Below are 22,511 nucleotides of genomic sequence, written 5' to 3'. Positions count from 1 at the left end.
GGCCATACAGCATTGCGTAATGCTGTGATGTGCATAATGACACACTGGCACTGTTATTAGTAATAAGCAGAGAATGAGTCCGATTGTAGTCGTTTATCAGTCATCATCATGTGTTTATGTCCAAACCATGTTATCGGGTGTGCGTGCAATATGGACATCATCACATAGGCTATAAAAAATAGCCTGAGATGAGGAGTGTGTGCGTAAAAAAACAAGCAATAATTCCATGCAGCAAATTCAACATGATTGAAGATGTTTATGCCATGAAATACTGTTTGTTACTGTTCGTCATGTAAATTGTAGGCTAGTTATTTATGCCATGTTGCTACTGTAACAACTGCATCCACAGCAAATGGCCAAACTAATGCCTGAATACGCCATATTTTGACACTGGCTCACAGGCAGCGCCATCCAGACACACAAGTACAGGATTCCAACAGGTTTTAGAGCCTGTTGGAATCTACCTTCCACCTGTAGGGGAAGGGCGAGATACTCGACCCCTCCCCCTGCAGGTGGAAGCTGGCGGCCTGGTACCTGAACGGGAGACGCCTGCTAGCCCAGGGCTTGCCTGAGAATGTGGTGCTTACAATACAGAGCGCTAGGGCCACTTCTACCCGCTCTCAGTACACTTGACAAGTGGTGGGCCTTTTCCCTCTGGTGCGTGGAACGGCGAGTGGATCCAGTGAATTTGCCCATTCTGTGTTTCCAGCAGAGCCCGTATGATGCGGGCCAGTCCCCTCAGTCCCTCAAGGTGAAGGGAGCTCACAGGTTACGGCCGCGGAGTGTCTTCCCTAAGTGGGACCTGGTTACGGTGTTGGAAGGTCTCTCGGGTCCCCCGTTGAGCCCCTGGAAACCTTGAAGTACCTGTCACTGAAGACTGCGCTGCTGTTAGCCCTGTCTTCGGGTAAGAGGGTCGGTGACTTGGTTGCCCTGTCAGCCTAAGAATGCCAATGCTAGCTTCAGGTCTATGGTTGTAGACTTGTCAGCCTTTGTCCCCCTCCTTTCAACTCGGCCGAGGAGCGACATTTGCATGTGCTATGCCCGGTGCGGGCAGTCCTGGCCTATGTGGGCAGGACATGCACACTGCGCAGCTGTACCAGGTACAGGTCCGGGGAAGGTTCCCCGGAGGGTATTAGGGCCCACTGTACACGAGGTGTCACGACATCCTGGGCGTTATTGTGTGGTGTGTCAGTGGAAGACATGTGGCTGCCTCATGGTCTACCCACCACACCTTTGTTAGGTTCTATAGCTTTGATGTTGCCAGTGCGCCGCCAGGCGGTAGTGCCTTAGTCACTCGTTATGCTGTCGGGTTGCCCCGTTGCCAGCTTAGGTCTCAGGGTCGCACAATGTGCTTCCTTGCAGCAAGGTTGGTGGTATATCAGCATAGTGTGAGAATCGGAAGTTCGAAACGAAGGAAAACATTGGGGTTGTCCTACAACCCAGGTTTTCCGAGTGAGAACGAGGATTCTCACACATCTAGCCTTGCAGCCTTCATTACGGAGCAGTATGGTTGCTGGATGCTCAAGAGTGATTCTCATTGGCTGTTGGCGCGGACGTGATGTGACGTATCACGTGGGTGGCCGTGTCACAGCCAGAGTGGCCAAGGTGTAATGGGTGGTTTTATAGTTGGTCAATATTTGGAGAAAAATTGCCTTATCCAGTTGGTTCGCTGCGAGGTGCAGCTAAGCATAGTGTGAGAATCCTCGTTCTCACTCTGAAAACCTGGGTTGTAGGACAACCCCTACGTTTGCAGGATGTTATGGCATATCTGATCAGACAATCAGGAACAGACTGCACACAGGCAATCTCCGATATCTCACTATATTGAGATAGCCTTCAATGCTGACAAACCTTGTTTTGCCAGTGATGGAGATGCCACCCCACTCCATGATACTGCCCCCACCAAAAGCTGTTATTCGATTGATGCAGTAATCACATAGCGTTCTCCACGTGGTCTCCATACTTTGACCCTGCCATCCAACTTCCACAGGCAGAACCTGGACTCATCACTGAACATGATGACACATGTCCAGGTTCCATTGTCTGTGTTGCCGACACCAGCGCAACGGCCCTGACGGAGAATGTAGTCATGGCAGGCTTCCTGACAGGCTTATGAGATCAAGAGATTGGTCTTTGTGGGTTCTTGTCTTTTTGGGACGCCCTCTTCATGGTCTGTCTTCATGATCTGTATATCATTTGACAATATGATATAATGTTACTATACTTTGAAAGTGAGAAACAACAAATCGCAAACCCAGCACTAAACTATTTTCTGCAAGTGTCCATTAACACATTGAGTGCCACAGCGCTTCAGTAAAATTGTCTGGAGCCTGTGCCAGATTCACTTCCATTCAGTTGAAAACAGCTATAGAATTTTTTCTATTATGGCTATATTAACGGGGCTGGACTTTAATGAAACATTGAACACTCCTGCTTCTTCCAAAGAAGAAATTTTGTTTCTAGACAGTTCCATTATGAAATTACAGCCTCTCAAAAAAGTGCACTTTCAAGGGTTTTCTGTCGTTTTTTTTTACTTTCCAAGATATAGTCCCTTTTATGAATACCTTTTGCACTCTAATTTCGAGCACATTCACTGACTCTGGCTGGTGTTTTCTGATGTGGTGGCGTGTGGTGTGGTTTCTGTGCAGCCACACACCCCTCTCCCCCCCCCCCCTCTCCACCTCTGAGCTGCGGGCTCCTCCCACACGCACAGAGTTTGCTTTCTCGACTCCGTTTTTGCCCCGGACAGATCCCAGCGCCCATCAAGGAAATGATGCGCGCTGGCAAACGCGACTGAACGAAAAGGCTTGGCCCGTTCGGCTTCGGATGCTGGCTTTCTAGGAAATCGTGTGGAGATAGATAGAAGCATAAGAGCTCAGTTGTGAGCGCGGATGCAGCCGAGCCCACTCTCGCTGTAGACAGAGCAATATATACGGCTCTGGCAGAAAGCATGCATCGGTTTCCACTTTCATCACGGCTTTCTCCGCTGTCTCCTGTACAAAGTAAAGGATCTGAGGTGGGTGGAGCAGCTCCTGTGACGATGTTTAAGGTGGCGCCGTGTGATCCCTTGAAGGGATTCATGCTCACTGGCTAGGTACGACCTTAAACAGCAGAATTATGGAATAATATGAATTATGATTTTAGGACGTCCACAGACGTCCTTGGCACTCCTCGTTACTTTTTTTTAGGACGTCCACAGACGTCCTTGGCACTCAATGTGTTAATGGTAGGTACTAGGGCTGGGTCGGTTTGAAAATTTTAAAACCGGTTCGATATTGCCGTCTAAACCGGATCGAACCGGTATACCGATTTTTTTTGTAATTAAAAAAAAAAAAAATTTTTTTTTTTTTTTTCAAGCAGGGCTCCCGAGTGTGGCCCATAACTGTCTGTAGTGCAACTTCAGTCCACCTGATAGCGATAATACACCTCTAAGCTGGTATTGTCAACCAGCAATGATACTGAATAAAAAGAAGCAGGACACCTGTGTAACAAACACCCTGTATTTATTTCTCATAACTATTCAGCTCAACTTTTCTTCTAAACATCAAAATAATAAATGAAATAAGACTTCTGCCTATAGTGCAACTTGAGAAAAAGGCTAATAAAAACACAAGCAGTGCAATCAGAATGGATTGGCTTACAGCTGAGCTGCCTTATAAACTTCAAAATTCACAAATTCACACAATATAGGGCCTAGGCATGGGTCGGTTTGAACATTTTGAAACCGGTTCGATATTCCCCAAAAAAACGTATCAAAGCGGCTGCAGTTGGTGGCGATAATGCACCTCTAAGCTGGTATGCTGCCAACCAGCACGAACACTGAATACAAATAAGCAGAACCTTTTAACTGTAACAACACACTGTTTTTATTTCTCATAACTATTCAGCTTAACTTTTCTTCAAACATCAACATAATAAACAAAATAAGACTTTTGCCTACTAGTGCAACTTGAGAAGAGGCTAATACGAACAATAGTGCAATCAGAATGGACTGGCAAAAAAAAAAAAAAAAAAAAACTTAAATTTTTTTTTTTTTTTTTTTTTTTTTTTTAGGTTTTTTCGGTTTGCACGTGATCAAACCGGTTTGGGCTCGTATACCGAACCGAACCGGTAAAACCGGAAATCGACCCATGCCTAGTAGGTACTGACGCACGGTAGCAGCAACAATAGCCAACATTAGACAAGTTACTGTAGTTACTGGTTATGTCCAAACCATGGTCATTCAATGTCCACGTCCATAACCGGGTAATGTTAGTCAAGTCAAGTCAAGTCAAGTTTATTTGTATAGCACATTTCATACACAGAGGCAATTCAAAGTGCTTCACATAAAATGGTTGACAGGAAAATAAAAGAATAAAAGAAGATAATAAAATGGACATTTAAAAGCATCACAACAAAACTTTAAAAAAGAGTATAAAAAGTGCATTAAGCAACAGACTTACGTAGTCATCAACAAAGTAATTTTCCTGACTTGGACGCTCGCTCGTTGAACTTAGGTTGAGCTCTCTTCCACACACATAGCCCCAACCATACACACATGATTGGACCAGAAGAATTGTACTGAATATGGGATCATTAAGGAGATTGGTCCCCCCCCCCCCCAAAAAAAAATATACAAAATACAAAATACTCTTCAGATCTGGGCGAATCACAGAAGTCACCCAAATTGACATGAAAAAAGTGGGATGCGCCAAAAAATAGCAGACAGACAGACAGCCAGACAAACAAATAGACAGAAAAATACACAGGTGGACAGACAGGTAGATAGACACACAGACAGACAGACACACACACACACACACACACACACACACACACAGACAGACAGATACTCACAGCAGTTGGTGACAGCGAAGCTATTAGCCACCTCCAGGTTGTCTATGTGTGGAGTCAGCCTGAAGTCTGTTGTCCCAAACTGAACCATGCCAACTCTGAATGCACTGTACTCCTGATCGGCTCCCCTGGGGAATAAACCACCTACACACACACACACACACACACACACACACACACACACACACACACACACACACACACACACACACACACACACACACACACACACACACACACACACACACACAGAGGAAGACAAACAGGGAGATGTATTAGAACATGCATATCTCTGTATCCTTCATGACTATGTTAACCATTAAGCATATCAATGCAGCAGTACTGTAGTCTGTCTAGCCTGTTGTGCGACCATGTCTTTAACACACAGGTACTTAAGAAGCCTTTGTCCATCCGTTCAGACGCAGCCCACCCTCTAAGCTCAGAGTACAGGCTCCTTCCTTCCTTGTGTGTCTAAAAATAGGCAGAGGTTCTCTTTTCTTCCTGTCTCTATTCGAGCATTGAATGCTGTTGAGGGAAGGAAATTATTGTTTCTATTATCAGCCACCGCCGCTGTTTGTATTGTTTTTATTGATTTTTATTGATTTTATGGTTTCTATTACTTTTATTGGTTTTATTATGTTTCTATTATGTTTTTTTTTATTATTGATCTATTTTTTCTATTACTCTGTGCACTTTACTGGTCGTTTGTGCACTTTAATTGCTACCTTGTCACTTTATCGGTCACTGCGTGTCTGTGCACTTTACTGATCGCTGTGCACTTTAATGCTACCTGTGCACTTTATCGGTCACTGTGTGTCGTAACCAAGGTTCCTGACGTTCACTTAGCCTCTTATTCTGTGACTGACATGTAAACATGTCACCTATATTGTTCTTCTTGTCTGTGTCTTTATCTGTGTGCCTTTATCTGCTACAACTCAATTTGCCCTTTGGGACAGTAATAAACTTGAACTTGAACTTGAACTTGTTCCCCTACGAAAAACAACTAATATTATACTATTCCTGTGTATTTATAGCCTATATTAGGGCTGTGAATCTTCACTGGCCTCACGATTCGATTCGATTACGATTCAAGTCAAGTATTTGTATAGCACATTTCATACACAGAGGCAATTCAAAGTGCTTCACATAAAATGGTTGACAGGAAAATAAAAGAATAAAAGAAGAGAATAAAATGGACATTTAAAAGCATCACAAACAAACAACAACAAACAACACCTGCCTTGCCTGGATGAATGCCTCACAAACAACTCTCAGGCAGCTGGATAATATCCAGAAAAAGGCAATTAAAATCATAGGTGTGGATGAGGACTCTGCCCATAAGGATTTTGCCATCACCAAGTTGAGCCATCGCAGAACAGTTGCTGCAACAACTGTTCTTTCAAAATGCACACTACCAAGTGCCCGGCAGAGCTGAAAGCGCTGCTACCCCCCGCTCATGTCCCAGGTCGAACCACCCGGAGGCTCCCACCCAACCATGCCCTGTCACTGCCCAGGGCAAACACCAAATGCCTGGACAGGAGCTCTCTCCACTCTGCCATAGCAACATGGAACAGCCTTCCCCCCGCGGTTGTTGGAGACATTACATCAAGCAGTGTTGATGCCTTCAAGAAGAGACTGAACAAGCACCTCCTCAGCACCAGACCCTACAACTCAAGGACTTCTATTTATCATACTTAATCAGTCTCACATATATTTATGAGTAGCTGCAGATCAATGCTAGGCTCTCTGAATGTTGTTCATGAAGCCTGTATCTGTAATAGCCTAATAAAAAAAAAAAAATAAAAAAATAAAAAAAATAAAATAAAAACAACAAAACTAAAAAAAAAAGAGTATAAAAAGTGCATTAAGGCGCAGCAGTTGCAAAAAGAGCTAAAAACGTATAGAGGACTCATTGGGTTTGCATAGTAGAATAAATCAATTTATCTATATTGAGTCCCCCGACATCATGACTATAGTATAAACACATAAAACTCAGGTCTGGGTACGGTGTCCTCTTTTCCACTATACTGCATTTTGGACGACAAGCATACCCCCGCTTGTACCTTGCGTCATCTGTTGCCCGTCGACAAACAGGCCGTTTTTTTTCTCTAAACCTTGCTTAAAACGAGTACGGCTCAAGTAAGCTCCCCTTACGCGTGCGTCCCTCCTGACGCATCACCTCACCCTCTTGTGAGTATATCCGTATTACGGAACCATCCCCCCGACCTGCAGTTTTTAGCAGTAATTACAATCATCTATGTTTTAAAACCAATTGTATAATAGTGATTGAGAAACAGCTGTCAGCAGTTAAAAGCGACGATAAACATAAAAGTCTTTAGTCTATTTTTAAAAGTAAGTAAAGTTGGGGCAGATCTGAGGTCTTTGGCAATTTGTTCCAGCTAGCAGAAGCATAGTGAGTAAATGCGGCCTTCCCATGATTTGATTTGATCCTAGGGACAGTTAATAAGCTGGACCCTGTTGACCTAAGAGTTCTAGACGGTTCGTAGCGTGGGAGCAATTCAGCTATGTATTTTGGGCCTAGGCCATTAAGTGATTTATAGACTAATAACAGTATTTAAAATCTATTCTATGACACACTGGTAACCAGTGTAAAGACTTAAGAACTGGAGTGATATGATCAGCTTTCTTAGTCTTCGTTAGAACTCTAGCAGCAGCATTCTGAATGAGTTGAAGTTGCCTAAGTTCTTTTTTGGAGAGTGCAGAGAAAAGGCTATTGCAGTAGTCGATTCAGAGGGCTACGATTCGATTATAAAACGATTATCGATGCATCTCGATGCATCTTAAATCGATGCATCACTTTTTTCCCCAATACATGATTTTTTTTTCACTTCCTTTTTTCTCACTGTGTGGCTACTTTTAAAATAAAGTGCATTTGGAATTGCATTGTATTATGATCCATAATTAAAATAAACAAATGCATGTACTTCCATTATATTTTATTAATACAAATTCTCTCTGTTACAAGAGTTAGCCACCAGGTGGCAGTCAGGGTTCCAAGAATGCAGGAAAGCCACAGTAAAATCGGAGAGTGCAGAAGAAGAAGAAGCACAAGCTTCACTGACGTTAAAGGAACACTCCGCCCATTTTCAACCAGCTTTGTATCATTAGAACACCAGTAGTATATCAGAAAACTGTAAACTGTTTTGAAGTCTGTCATTTAATTTGACAGTTATTGAGTGTTAAAGTGTGGACCAGTGACATCACTGGTCCACACTAACTCAAATTAATAACTCATTAACTCAAATCAACTCTCAATAACTGTCAAACTAGATGAATGACTTCAAAACCATTTACAGTTTGAGAGTTGATTTGAGTTAATGAGTTATTAATTTGAGTTAGTGTGGACCAGTGATGTCACTGGTCCACACTTTAACACTCAATAACTGTCAAATTAAATGACAGACTTCAAAACCGTTTACAGTTTTCTGATATACTACTGATGTTCTAATGATACAAAGCTGGTTGAAAATGGGCGGAGTGTTCCTTTAAGCTTTACTCACGTTAAGTTGCAATAAAGAACGAGTCAAAACATATCACCTGACTGGGCATCCATCATATAAACATGCATGGTGCCAGAAGCAGAACATTGATGATGTGACAGGACACAAAATAACAGGCTGGACACCATTCCACCGGAGGGTTCAACACTTGATAAGGAAAGTGCTAAAGCTAGCTGCTAGCCGACGAACGACTTGACACTAATGCTACTCTGTCTGCAGTCTCTCTCTTGTAGCCCTGCAAGCAGGGCGGCCGTATCTCCGTAACCGTAGCGCAGCGTTAGATTCGGGGTGAAAAAATACATATAGGGCCTGTCTGATTCTCAAGTGAACGAGCTTTATAGGTGGCATTTCTAGGTAATAAGTTGTAATTAGGCTGTCTGAAACCAGTTTGATACATAAGTTCACTGAATCTGCAACCTTTCTAGGTACCTGTTTATGGATAATTTTCGAGGAACCATACCATGCACACTTTGGTGGGTTAGGGTATCCCATGATACCTTGCGACCCTTACAACCGACGAAGAAGAACGAAGCAAGCCCAAACGAGCCCCTAATGGCGACGCCCAAAAAGCCGACCGCATCAGAAAAAAGTGAAACAATGTTGGCTAAATAACGAACATATTTCACTTTCTTTTCGTTTTTATTCTAGGATAGTCAATAACGTCAGCCTTTACTTAAATTTAGTGTAGTCAGATGTTTGTACAGTGTCAGGAAAGTCACTTTTGAACAATAGTAGGAAGCATCTTACCTGACGGTGTTCTGGACAGCAGCCACTAGTTAGGTTGCTAATATAACTAACGTTAGAGAACTCGCTCCGCCCGCCCCAAAGCAGGACTACACAGCAAGGATGATAGCACCATTGCAAACCTTCAAGTGTAAGTGGAGTTCGTTTTAACTGTGCTTTATTAAATGATAAGCTATCATTACTTCCTATTTAGCGTTTGTAATATTTTCATTCGCTGGGTTTTACGCTTTTAATTTGAAGGCGGAAAGGGGAAATGGTGTATTCGTAGATTGAATTGACACTGGTCTGTCAATTCTATCAGTTCATATGTACCATTTCCCTTTTTCGCCTTCAAATTAAAAGTGTTCACGGTAGCCTGTGAAACCTCAACCTTTCTGGATTATAAAAGTAGTATAACGTTAGAGAAAACAGCCCCCAGCCATGCCGTTTTATACAAATTTATTGCCAAATGCTTTGGGATTCAACTTGATCAATCTTGGTCAGACAAAATCTTGTATATTCAATGCAAACAGCACCAGTGTGACCTGTCGCGTGCAATGCTACCTTCAAGCATGAGGACGTCTGAAACAAATTATTTTTCATCCATCTATATTAAAATTAGTTACCTAATTAATCAAGTATCTAGTTAGGTAGCTAGGTGATAAGAGCTCACTTGAGTTACAGACAGACCCTTTTACAGGCATCGCGATTTGACCTTCCGTTTCCCAGAAAATGTAAATAATGTAATAATTGTTTTTCTTTTTCTTTTTTTCTTAATAATCAATTTTTTACATTTGTGAATCGATGCAGAATCGTGCACGTCCGCATCGCGATGCATCTTATAATCGATTATTTTTGACACCCCTAGCCTATATCCCAATGGCCGAAATGAAAGCAAAAATCGATCCGATCCATCTTGTTACCCACTGTGCCTGACAAGCAGAGACGAGCGAGAAATATAACCAGACTAGGGGTGCTCCGATCCTACTAAGCCACGATCCGATCCGATTCCGATTCTTGGGGTCACGATCCGATTCCAGAATCGATTCTCGATTCCAACGATTCTCGATTCCAACGATTCTCGATTCCAGAATCGAGAATCGATTCTCAATTATGTAGTTTTATATTGCAATAACACACAAAGGCAAATCTTAGACAAAAAATGTCAGATTTATTCATGCTGAACTTCAAATTCAACTTCTGAAGTATTGCATTCAGGGCCTAAAATTCATTTTGCAAACTAGGCGGGAATTTGCCCATGTTCTTCAAATAGGGGGGATTTATAGACTTTGGGAGGGATTTATAGACTTTGGTGGGGAGTCTAACCTGAGTATAACTACACATCTTATGTCCAAGAGGTGGTGGCACTGTGGCAGTACACAAATTCCAAGTAAAAGTGCGAATCCTCAACTACTGACTGCCCCAGAGGGAATCCAAACTGCTCACACTGGCATTATTAGTGCCATGCTTTACCCACAGAACCACACAGGAAAGCCAGAAGAGGTGAAAGAAGATAAAGTAGTTCTCTCATCTCTAATGTGTGATTTTACATTTATTTTTAATTCTTCTGTGCTTGTTTATAATTATTTTGCCTTATTATACATTTGGGCCTCTATCTTCCGACAGGCGCTATCCCTAAATAGCGCTTTGCCTTAAGGCACGGAAGATAGCGTTCCGCCTTGCGCCAGGTGTTCTGCCGAGTTTTGCTCCCCGCCGAGCAGCAAAAAAAAACATCCCCACCTCACGGGAGCTACTTGTAATGATTTATACAGAAATGTAACTGATTCAAAGTGATATAATTGTCTGGTAGACGTGACCTCCCTGATTTCTAAGTTAAAACAGCCCTGAAATATGTTGGGGATGCAATTCTCGGCAGGCATGTGGAAACGTTCACGGCACCTGTCACAAGCGCAAATTAGAGCCGTGCCAATTCTGCCAAAAATCATCTGCGCTCCAAAATGCCTGCGCAAACGGGATTTGGGCGGTCTTAACTACCAGAATTATTCACAGGCGTGGCCAGGCCAGGCATTACGTCGATCAAAACCAATCAGATTGCCGTCTCGCAATGACTGTTTGCGTGAGGTTGCCTCTATGCTGTAATTCTCTCCATGCGTAATAGAGTGTACTCACTCGTGCAAGGACAGAGGGAGCTTATTGACAGATCGTCTGTGGTGCCAATGACCCTTCGGGTTATGAAGGTAAATAGCCTATGTCCATTGTCCAACAAGTTTTCTCAATTCATTTCCCTCTTTGCAATGTGATAAAAGTTTCTCAGTGAGTTATAGTTGATTGCCTCACTGAATTATCTGCTAATACCCAAGCAGCATAATTTGATGTCTTGGCGTGGCAAGGCTGTGCTTAATGACATATCCAAAAGGAATTCCACTTTCCACTCCGCAAATAACTCTCTGCGCTGGCTCCGTGCAGAGCGCCCAGCGCAGAGAGGTATTTGCGCGTAAGAGGTCCTTTTCAAAGCTCTTAGCGCAAAGTAATTGCGCGCTGCTGACGATAGGGTAACGCCATCTATCCCACATTTTACCGCTGAAACGCCTGCTTTGGCATGGGGCAGCCAATGCCCAGTGCAATTATCACAGGCATGCGCTTGTGTCCGCCCCCAATTTGCATTGTGCACGGCGTTAAACGAGCGCAAACGCAAAATTAGCACTTTTGGGAAGATAGAGGCCATAGTCTTTTGTGTGCTTATTCTAGTGAACAATCACTTTGTAACCTTGTTAAGAAAGGTGCTATACAAATAGTTTATTTTATTATATTATCATATCGATGTGGTTGACATATCCCACAGTGTAACATCGTAAGGCAGGTTGATGACAGTGGGCAGACACTGACAGTGTACTGAATACACACCTGCGCCTGACTACTAACGTTAGACACACTGGATGTTGTTGAGCAGCTAACGTTAGCTGTAGTTTGATAAAGGAAGCACAGATTGAAACCATAGCCGCATATTCAGATAGCTGCTAAATTATAAATGGTCTACCAGACAACATGCATAACGATAGCCAGATAGTCAATGGACTTTTTGAAGATTGCCAGCGGCTAGTCGCTTTCACGACTGTTGTCATATATACACTGTAACGTTGATGTTAATGCTAACATCGCTACCGCTAGCCATCAACAGTAAAATGCTAACTAGCCATCTCATTCATGCCAGCCAGCTAACGCTAGCTAGCACTATTGTCTGCTGCAACTGTAGCCCTGTCTCCCGTGTACAAAACCATCATCTGACACATTTTATTTCCATGTTTATATGACCGTTTGCAGCCAGCTAGGTTGGCTTGTGGCTCTGAGCCAAGCCCGTCTGAGCTGAGAGCCTTTCCGCTCTTCCTATGACAAGTAGATCACGTGCTTTTTTCAAAGGACACCATTGGTTCCGCGGCGAAGTGATGCCTTGTGTGCGTGAGTCCTGCACTGCACAGTGTCCTGCACAGTGTCCTGCACTACAGTGTCCTGCAGTCCTGCACAGTGAGTGAGTCCTGCACTGTGCTCTCATGTCAGCTGCCTGGACTTATTTTAAGATCAAGGAAGAAAAAAGCGAACGAGCAGACTGCCTGATGCAGACTGCCTGATGGTTGCTGTATCACAAAAACAACCCGACCCCGCAACGTTACAGAGAGAGAGACAGGGGACAGATCTGCTCAAACAAACAGGTGAGCCACAACAAAACACACAGAGCCGCGGTCAACACGCCACAATAATACGTTAACGCCAGGCAAAATACAGCCTATGAATGAACACTCACCCAGCTTGCCTCAGGAGCGATAAAGTTAGTTCTCCTCTCCTGACGATGTTTTAATCCTTATAATTAATCCCAAAAGTCCAAATCTTCCTTGAAAATGCCAAATAAAACTAGATTAGACCATGTGTCCCTGTTTACAAACACCTTGATGCGTGAAAGACCCAAAGACCACATAATGCCTAGTTTACACTACAGGACTTTCTCCCCGATTTTACACAGGATTTCCAGTTGGGGTCAGTCTGTCTTTGTTGACTCTAGTCTGCAGTTGTTGTCTGCAGTTGTTGTGCCAGTCAGCAGCAAAATATGTTAGTGTATACTGGGTACAGATTTCTAATCTGTCAGTATAAACTGCCTCCAGATTTCTAGTCTTCAAGTGTAAACTGTCTCCCGATGCCAGTCGGAGCCACAAAGATTATATCAAACATGGTTGAATCTCAAAGTGAAAAGTCTTGTAGTGTATGCCTCGTCTGAGTCAGTTGTGTAGTGTATTTCAGTCGTGATCAAACATCTGAATGAACCAGCGTAAACTCCCCAGTCTTTTCATAATCTGTTAAGAGTTTCAAAGTCTTCTCATGTATCAGAGGCTTAAGGCAAAGACGAGCCGGGGAGAGCTCAACAGAGTACCAACTCTCACTGACAACCCCTCTACATAGCTGTGACAAAGTGATGAAGGATGATACAAAAAATTGGACAATACAAGAGGCTCACATTGAGATGGTCTGCAGAGCAGACAGAGTTGTCATATGATAAGGCTGACATCTCCCTCATCTCATACATGTTGGATGCAGAAAGGCTACAACTGTCCAAAATCTCAGCCTGTTTGTGCTCATGGTCTATTGGTGCTGGAAGGTGGGTATCTCATGTCACCTGCAGATGGAGATATGAGATGTTCTCAACATCAGTTCGACAGTAGAGAATCTGGGTGAGCAGTGTTGCTCCATCCTGGCTACACTCTCTCCGGGTGTGGCACCATCTCCTATGCCCATGATCCCACCAGGAAAGGGATTGTGTCCATGGCCAAGGCCATGAGTAGAACAGTAGAAAGTCAGGTTGCAAGCACACTCGAAAATATTAAAAACTCACTGGGTGCAAGGCAAGCACGAATTATGGACAAGAGAAAAGCCAGCACTCCAAATGTCTTTTTTGTTGATTTATTTCCTCCTCAGTACACCTGGGCAGCAGCAACGAACGTTTCAGTCAGAGACCTTCCTCAGCGTTGTGCTGTGTCAGGCAAAAAAAGACAGCTATATACAGTCATGCCGGAAGTACAATCAATTAGGAAAATAAAACATTTTGTAATGTGCCTTGTCCCGAGTAGAGGCAAGGAACTATTTAGTAACACATTGAAAATAATACATTTAGAATAATACATAGAAAAGTTAAAATTACAAGTATTGTATAAAGACCTCCAAACGGAAGTGCTTCACAATAAGGCTCTGTATATAATGAGCATGATTATACCAGAACTTACAACGGGGGCTCTAGTGACAAGCTACTGTAAGAGGTTGGCTAGCCACACATGGAGCAAACAGGCACAGGGGTCCCAATGTTCTCAGCACAATCGCAACCACATACTTGAGAATACACCAATAGAAAACAAGAAAAAATATTAAAGAAAACAGCTAAGAAGTAGCTCCTCGTTTAGGCCTTTAGGGTGTTCTGTGTGTAGGGAATGAATCCAAAATGCCTCCCTTTGTAGTAAGGCCCTGTCTCTGTCACCGCCCCTCTTTAAGGGACCAACAGACTATGAGTAGTTCATGAGTAGAACAGTACCTGGTGATCTGCTTCACTTCAATGGAGAGGAGGGGGCTACTGATTTGCAGATTATAGAGGCAGTGAGGCATTTCTTCTAGGCTCTGTACTAGGGTTGTCACGATACCAAAATTTTGACTTCGATACCGATACCAAGTTTAGTATCACGATACTCGATACTGATACGATACTTGATACAGATACGATACTCGATACCTAATGGATAAGAAATATAATGTCCACAAGGTTGATCACATTCACAAATTCAAGGTTTAGTAACACCCTTAACAGTCACTGTGGGATTGAAGGACACCTTTTGAAATGTGTCTCTCTGGTTGTAGAAGCCATATTAACTGAATGTTTCTGTATTAGAAGAATAACGCCATATTAACTGAATGTCTCTCTGTGTTAGAACAAGGCAATAATATAGGCCAGTGGTTCCCAAATGGTGTGCCTAGGCAGACTGGTGTGCCTTAGGACAAGTCCAGGTGTGCCTTGGGATTTTGTGACAACCATACATTATTGCAATTGCAAATATAGCCTAAAATTATACAGAAAGTGTGTGTGTTGCCGCTTTGATGTAGTAATTTTGCAAATTTCCAAATTAATTCCTAGAGTACGGTAATATATTTTGTCAAATTTTATTTTACATTAGTAAATAAAACTAGAACGACCGCAACGCGGACTTATGCCTCCGCCATTAGTTCATTATTGAGTCCAAATCGCCATTTGAGGCAAATTGGAAGAAATTCCGTCAAGGCGCTCCTGAGATGTTGTGTTACAGAGCTTGGAAATTGGGTGTGTGAGGTCACAGTGACCTTGAACTTTGACCACCAAAATGTAATCAGTTCATCCTTGAGTCCAGGTGGACATTTGAGGCAAATTCGAAGAAATTCCATCAAGACATTCCTGAGATATCGCGTTGACAAGCTTGAAAATGGCATTCGAGAGGTCACAGTGACCTTGACCTTTGATAACCAAAATGGAATCAGTTCATCCTTGCGTCCAAGTCGATGTTTGAGCCAAATCAGAAAAAATTATATCAAGCCGTTCTTGAGATATTGCGTTAACCAACTTGGGAATGGCGTCACAGTGACCTTGAAGTTTGACCATCAAAATGTAATCAGTTCATCCTTGAGGCCAAGTTAATGTTTGAGGCAAATTTGATGAAATTCCGTCAAGGCATTCCTGATATATGGCGTTAACAAGCTTGAAAATGGCATTGGAGAGGTCACAGTGACCTTGACCTTTGATCACCAAAATGTAATCCTTTCATCCTTGAGCCCAAGTCGACATTTGAGCCAAATTGGCAGAAATTCCATCAAGCCGTTCTTGAGATATCGCTTTAACGAACTTGGGAATGGCATTCGTGAGGTCACAGTCACCTTGACCTTTGACCACGAAAATCTAATCAGTTCATCCTTGAGTCAAAGTTGATGTTTGAGGCAAATTTGATGAAACTCCGTCAAGGCATTTCTGAGATGTTGCGCTAACAAGCTTGAAAATGGCGTTTGAGAGGTCACAGTGACCTTGGCCTTTGACCTTTGACCACCAAAATCTAATCAGTTCATCCTTGAGTTCAAGTCGATGTTTGAGACAAGTTTGATTAAATTCCGTCAAGGCATTCCTGAGAATCGCGTTAACAAGCTGGAAAATGGGTTTGAGAGGTCACAGTGACCTTGGCCTTTGACCTCTGACCAGCAAAATCGAATCAGTTCATCCTTGAGTCCAAGTCGATGTTTGAGACAAGGTTGATTAAATTCCGTCAAGGCATTCCTGAGATATCGTGTTAACAAGCTTGAAAATGGCGTTCGAGAGGTCACAGTGACCTTGACCTTTGACCTTTGACCACCAAAATCTAATCAGTTCATCCTTGAGTCCAAGTCAATGTTTGAGGCAAATTTGATGAAATTCCATCAAGGCATTCGTGAGATATCGCGTTAACAAGCTGGAAAATGGCGTTTGAGAGGTCACAGTGACCTTGACCTTTGACCACCAAAATCTAATCAGTTCATCCTTGAGTCCAAGTCGATGTTTGAGACAAGTTTGATTCAATTCCGTCAAGGCATTCCTGAGATATCGCGTTAACAAGCTTGAAAATGGCGGTCACAGTGACCTTGACCTTTGAACACCAAAATCTAATCAGATCATCCTTGAGTCTAAGTCGATGTTTGAGGCAAATTTTATGAAATTCCGTCAAGGTGTTCCTCAGATATCGCGTTAACGAACATCGTACGGACGGACATACGTACGGACGTACGTACGGACGGACAACCCGGATCCATAATGCCTCCGGCCTGGCTATCGCCGGCGGAGGCATAAAAATAGCCCATTTTGTAGTCATATATAGGCTATTGGCAGCAGAGTCGCATATCTCCATATTTCATACAAGGACTATGCTGGAAATAATATGAAGTTCAATCACATCATACAGGCCAAAAGCAACACAGTTGCAGCTGCAAAATGCAGGGGTAGCCTAGATATGAATAATCTGTGTGCAGGCAATCCCATATTAAATTGCTTGTATAGTAGTAGGCTATTCTGGCATGTATGAATGACCATGTCCAACCCAACGTCAGCCTCAGCTCTGTTGTGCACACGGCACCGTGCACGGAGACGTTTATGTAACCTTTTTATGCCGGTTTAGTTATATTTCTCCACTCACCATTCAGCTGCAATCGATCGGCGGTGTCAAACAACGTATCTAGCCTACTTGAGAGCACAACAATTTATATATAAAAACATATTCCAAAGTGGTAAGTAGGGCTTAATTTAAATGTAGCCTGCAACAAGTGCAAGGCTGTCAATTAATTCAACAGGAGCCATTTTTTTTCTTTTTTCTTTTTCTTTTCTTTTGAATGCAATGTATTTTTCATATGGGGACCATATGAATGGCAACTCGCTGTTTCCAGAGAGCTGATTGGTAAGCAGGTGGGTCTTTCATGGGTTTTGATCTTATCCTCTGAACTTAACCTGCTACAAAGCAGGTTAGCCGTAGAGCACAAGTTGCTATGGTGATCTATCTCGGTAAGAAGTTAACTAGCATCGTGGTACGGCAAACCTAGGGTTAAACCTGAAGTTACCTCGCTAAGCCACTAATCTTGTTTCGTGGTACACCCCTCTGGACATGCAGAGCTGGGTTTGGGCTGTGTTGGGCTACACTGGGGGCAGCTTGAGGAAATTGTAGCCTACATGAAACATGGAAGCTGGACCTCCCCCCCCCCCACTACTTAAGACAATTGAATTAATGTAATTCACTTGAACAGTTGTAGCGTTACTCACACTGGGTTGGAAAGAAGTGTACAAAGTTTCATGTTTACAACACGAGCACCACAGACCACAGCTCACCGTCTGTGTGGCTACTGGCAGTTGGATGCGTTTGTTTGTGCTCACGGCGCGTGCCGTTGTGAGTTCCCGTGTTAAAAACAGTGTTGGCCCGAAGGACCCTGCCGAGCCAGTAAACTAGAGACTGTCTCACGAAGCTAAACCTCATGTTAGCTGGTTGTGCATATGGAGAGAGAAAGAGAGGAGAGAGGAGGAAAGAAAAAAACAATAACACAAAGAAAGCGTTGATTGCCGATTTGAGCGTCGATTACCATGGCAACGATTGAAGATCGAAGTGTCGACTTTTTGGGGTCAGCCATATAAATTAGAAAGACTACACACAACCAGTGGCGTAAAGATGCGTTCACACCGACCTATTCAAGTTTTTCGCTGGCATCGAGTTTACATATGTACAAAGACAATGCAAACAAGCGATTGAGCGTATATTCGCCCGGGGAAAAAAATCGCTGGGCGTATGACCGACAGCGACAGAGCGATAGGGCGAAAATTTGCTCGTGATGAAATAACTTGAGCGAAATTTTGCTGGCAACAATTGGTTGTTGCTCAACGCTGATTGGCATTGGGGGAAAACGCAGTTGTGTTGTTTGCGTTTTCACCAAACGTTAGACGTTAGAGCTGCGTGCTGCTTGATTCTTGACAGTGAAGATTAGGGGTGGGGGAAAAAATCGATTCACCTAAGTATCGCGATTTTTAATGTCACGATTTTTTGAATCGATCTTTTATTCCAGAATCGATAATCGCAAAAAAAAAAAAAAAAAAAAAAATTTTTTTTTTTTTTGGTGCTTGCAGTCAGGCCACTCACTGAACAGCCGGCCAGGCGCCGCCTACTAGTTTACTAGTGGTTTTATTACTTTATTAGTTAGTCTGAAGTAATAATTACACTTCAGGGTTAAAGTGGGTGCATCTCATTGTCAAATTGGGCTTCAAACGGCCCAAATTTCACGCGCGTCGGCCCATACCGGCCTGGCCTGCTTGGTATCTAATGCCCGGCCTGAATTATGATCCCAGTCCGCCCCTGTTTTTAACTATATCGCCCAGCCCTACTCATGATATATAATATGCTATGCTGCATACAGACAAGACAGTAAGACAAATTCCTTGAATGTAACTTGCATACTACTGTGGCAATAAAAGTGATTCTGATTCTGATTCTGACATTCGGCCCAGGACCACGTGCGTGTATATACAGAATACACCACAATGACAGATCTCATTCCATACGACCTGCTTCAGCAATGGCGTAACAAAGGCCGATTTAGAGCAACTGAGGAATGCGACAATTTTCACTCAATCAATTGATGACAGTGATGATGACATCATCACTGATGACATCATCACTGATGACATCATCACTGACGAAATCATCACTGATGACATCATCACTGCTATCCCTTATCCATTCCTGACTGAATGAATGAATGACTCACCCCAAAAGTCCTTCTCTTGACCACACGTCATGTAGCAACCAGGTGACCTCATGCAACTCAAGCCCATTCGAGGAAACTACATCTTTCAACAGCCCAAGTTTGGCAGGTTTAAACTAAAGATGTGTTCGATATCTTCAAGCTCTGGCAGATGTTCAGCTGTGTAACACTGGAACAGAACCATCGCCAAGGCAAAAACAGAACATACACAGAACTTCTCAACATAATCTGTTTCAGAGAAAAACATGAGGACCTTCTTAATGTAAGACTTGGCCCTCTTACAGTCAAAATACCTGACGAGGATGAAAGCACCAAAATATTTGGCATGATGTCATCACTGATGACATCATCACTGATGACATCATCACCGTTATCCATTCCGGACTGAATGCGCACGTGGTAAAAATGTATTTTGCCATTCACCACCACTCATATTTTTTCAGACGCTAGTACATATGCTGAAGCAGGAGGTAGGCGTGACTTTGGCTCTGTATTAGGGCTGTCCCGATGCGTCGATGTAGTCGACGTCATCGACTACGTAAATGCGTCGATTTGCATAACATGTGTCAATTCATTGAAATGAAGTGAAGAAAGTATTATTAATACACGAGATAGCTCCATTCCAATATCAGATTTCAAAATAAAAGGTTTCAATGGCTTCTGTGTGCATTAGACTTTATTTCGTGAAAAATCTGACCAGAAGTCATATTGTTGTCGGATAGCGGAACCGGCTAACGTTAGTTGGCTCCATCTATCAGATGGATTTGTTATTCCCAACTGGTAGTGAAATTGTATTTGGCTCCGTCTATCAAATGGATTTGTTATTCCCATTCCCAACTCCCTAGCAACAGGGACAAGACAAGCTACAAAACATCGTCCACGATCATCTAAAGTGTGTGAGTATTTGTTTGTTATTATAAAACGGCTCTCTCAAATCAAGCAATCTGATTGGTTCACAGCCATTGTATAATTCCAGTAACCGAGTTCAATAACCCATGGCCATGGGTTATTGGTTGCCATGGCAACTCTCTTACTAAGAGAGTAATAATAAGGCTTACCTCAAATGACAACGTAGAAAAAAAATGGCGGAGACAGCTGTCAGATCCTTGTGAATCGATCTTCGCTTATAACTTTACTAATACTTCGCAGAAAATGATGTTTTGTACAAGAATAGATGCGGGCTAATGTCTTCTTTGCAAAAGAAAGGCTGTTAACCCCGCATTTAACTCCGCATTTAACCCCGTAACGTTAGTTGGTGTCAGCTTTGCAGAGAGCATTCAGCTTCTCAACAAGCGCTGAGAATGCAGCGCTGCGGCTCGAGCTGCCTGTCGGGGTTTCCAGAAAAATCTCAGCTACTCAGCAAGCGCCAGGATTGGCCAATGTCAACTTCAGTCTCCAGAACGATCCAATCAAATCACCCGCATGTTCTTGCGGTCCCGCCTTACAGTAGTGTTTCAACTGACTCTATCAGAATGACATGCCAGTCGGAGTCGGACTTATAGTATTATTATTATTATTATATTATCATACTTGGAAACCGTTTTATAAAAGCAATATAGCACTCGAGCAGCGTGTGTTGTGGAATATATCGCGCTGATAAACTGTTATCCCACTCGGCCGATAACAGTTTATCAGCGGGATATATTCACCACAACACACTTGCTCTCGTGATATATTGCTTAAGTATATAATGTTAGTCACTTACAGGGATGTAAACTAGGTGAGTCACCTTTTTCATCCTAAAATAGGATTTCTGAGTGGTCTGCCCTGGTATCTGCAATTTTTTTAATACCAAACTTTGCATCCCTGCACTTAATTAATGTAAGTTAAATTATTTAAATTACTTTCCTTGCCGCACACCAATGAAAAAACATTGATTTGCCAGTGATTATCTTAACTGCCTATTACTCCAGTCCAGTTTAAAGGTTAATCTGTCACCAATCCTTTTGAAGTATATATAAAATATCTAATCGGAAAAAAAACAATTAGATTAATCAAGAAGAAAATAATCGTTTGGGACAGCCCTACTCTTGCAAAGGGTGGCAATCAATAGCCTACATTTGACTCCAAAATAACAACACGCATGGAGCTGTTTGGCTGTTTGGCTGCGCACAGACTAAGCACACCTAGCCCATTTACCTGCCTGTAGCTACAGCAGTAACACCTTAGCGCACACGAGCGTGCAATCACACGCACGCACGCACGCGCGCGTACACACACACACACACACACAGTGCAATATGCTGGTATACACACGCACACAGGGTTATGGACAGAACATTATTGGCTATAGATGTAAAAACAAAAACATTCATATTTCAAAAATATTTAAATCCTCCTTGCGCTGCAGCAGAGCCGCTAGCATGTGAAGGCCTCACGGGGGGAGAGAGAGAGAGAGAGAGAGAGAGAGAGAGAGAGAGAGAGAGAGAGAGAGAGAGAGAGAGAGAGAGAGAGAGAGAGAGAGAGAGAGAGAGAGAGATAGGTGGGGGGGACATAGAGACAGACAGGAGAGAGACAGAGACAGGGAAAGCCGGAGAGAGGGAGAGGGAGAGAATGGTAGAAGCAGAGACCCGGAGGAGCAAATTAAACCGAGTGATGAGGAGAGGAGAGGAGAGGAGAGGAGAGCAGAGGAGAGGGGGAGGCGGGTGGGGGGGTGTTCAGCCTACCTATCTGCACGCTGGGGGAGCCTGTGGACGCCTCGCGCCATAAGACCGTGAGCAGCACGAGCACGAACATGGTGTTAGCTTCCTCACGAGCCACGACGCTCCTACCGAGCCCACCAACACACCGACATCACAACACACACTGCAGAGACACAGCACCGTCTCCTACACACATACACACACACACTGCAGAGACACAGCACCGTCTCCTCTGCTAAGCTCTCCTCCAGGCGCGCCCCCGCTCAACTCCATGACGTGCCAAGCTCGCCCCCGTTCCTGCTGCTGCTGGACCACGCGCGCACGCACGTGGAGGCGCGCGCCGAGGATAGCCAAGGAATACCGATGAGGCACGAGAGGAACCAACAGGCAGCTCACATCAATCAACTCCTTTATTAATCATACTGACTGACTGTAAGCTTTCAGTAGCATACCATTTACTACTGACCAATTAGGCCCTCTTCCGCGATCGGCAGGGGACCAAAGGGATTTCATT

At 43.4% G+C, this 22,511-nt stretch overlaps 1 protein-coding gene across 2 annotated transcripts in view; it reads right to left on the bottom strand.

The window, feature by feature from the left end:
- LOC310775230 (glutamate receptor 2-like) overlaps positions 1-22,037 on the bottom strand; it is a gene marked incomplete at its 3' end in the record, with an annotated part of 221,612 nt that extends 199,575 nt beyond the window's left edge. Inside the window, exons 1-2 of one of the 2 annotated variants that reach the window (XM_083635345.1) lie at positions 22,022-22,037; positions 4,837-4,977 (exon numbers count right to left, since the gene is read on the bottom strand). In XM_083635345.1, coding sequence (XP_083491471.1) covers positions 4,837-4,924 — 88 coding nt within the window. In that variant the 5' untranslated portion in view covers positions 4,925-4,977; positions 22,022-22,037. Of the gene's footprint in view, positions 1-4,836; positions 4,978-22,021 lie in introns of those variants that run through there. The other variant, XM_083635346.1, reaches the window with a different exon arrangement.
- Positions 22,038-22,511: the final 474 nt, after the last annotated feature.

The sequence above is a fragment of the Poromitra crassiceps genome (assembly GCF_964638095.1).
Source record: "Poromitra crassiceps genome assembly, chromosome: 4".
Classification (NCBI taxonomy): domain Eukaryota; kingdom Metazoa; phylum Chordata; class Actinopteri; order Beryciformes; family Melamphaidae; genus Poromitra; species Poromitra crassiceps.
This window is presented reverse-complemented; position numbering and strand designations above follow the sequence as displayed.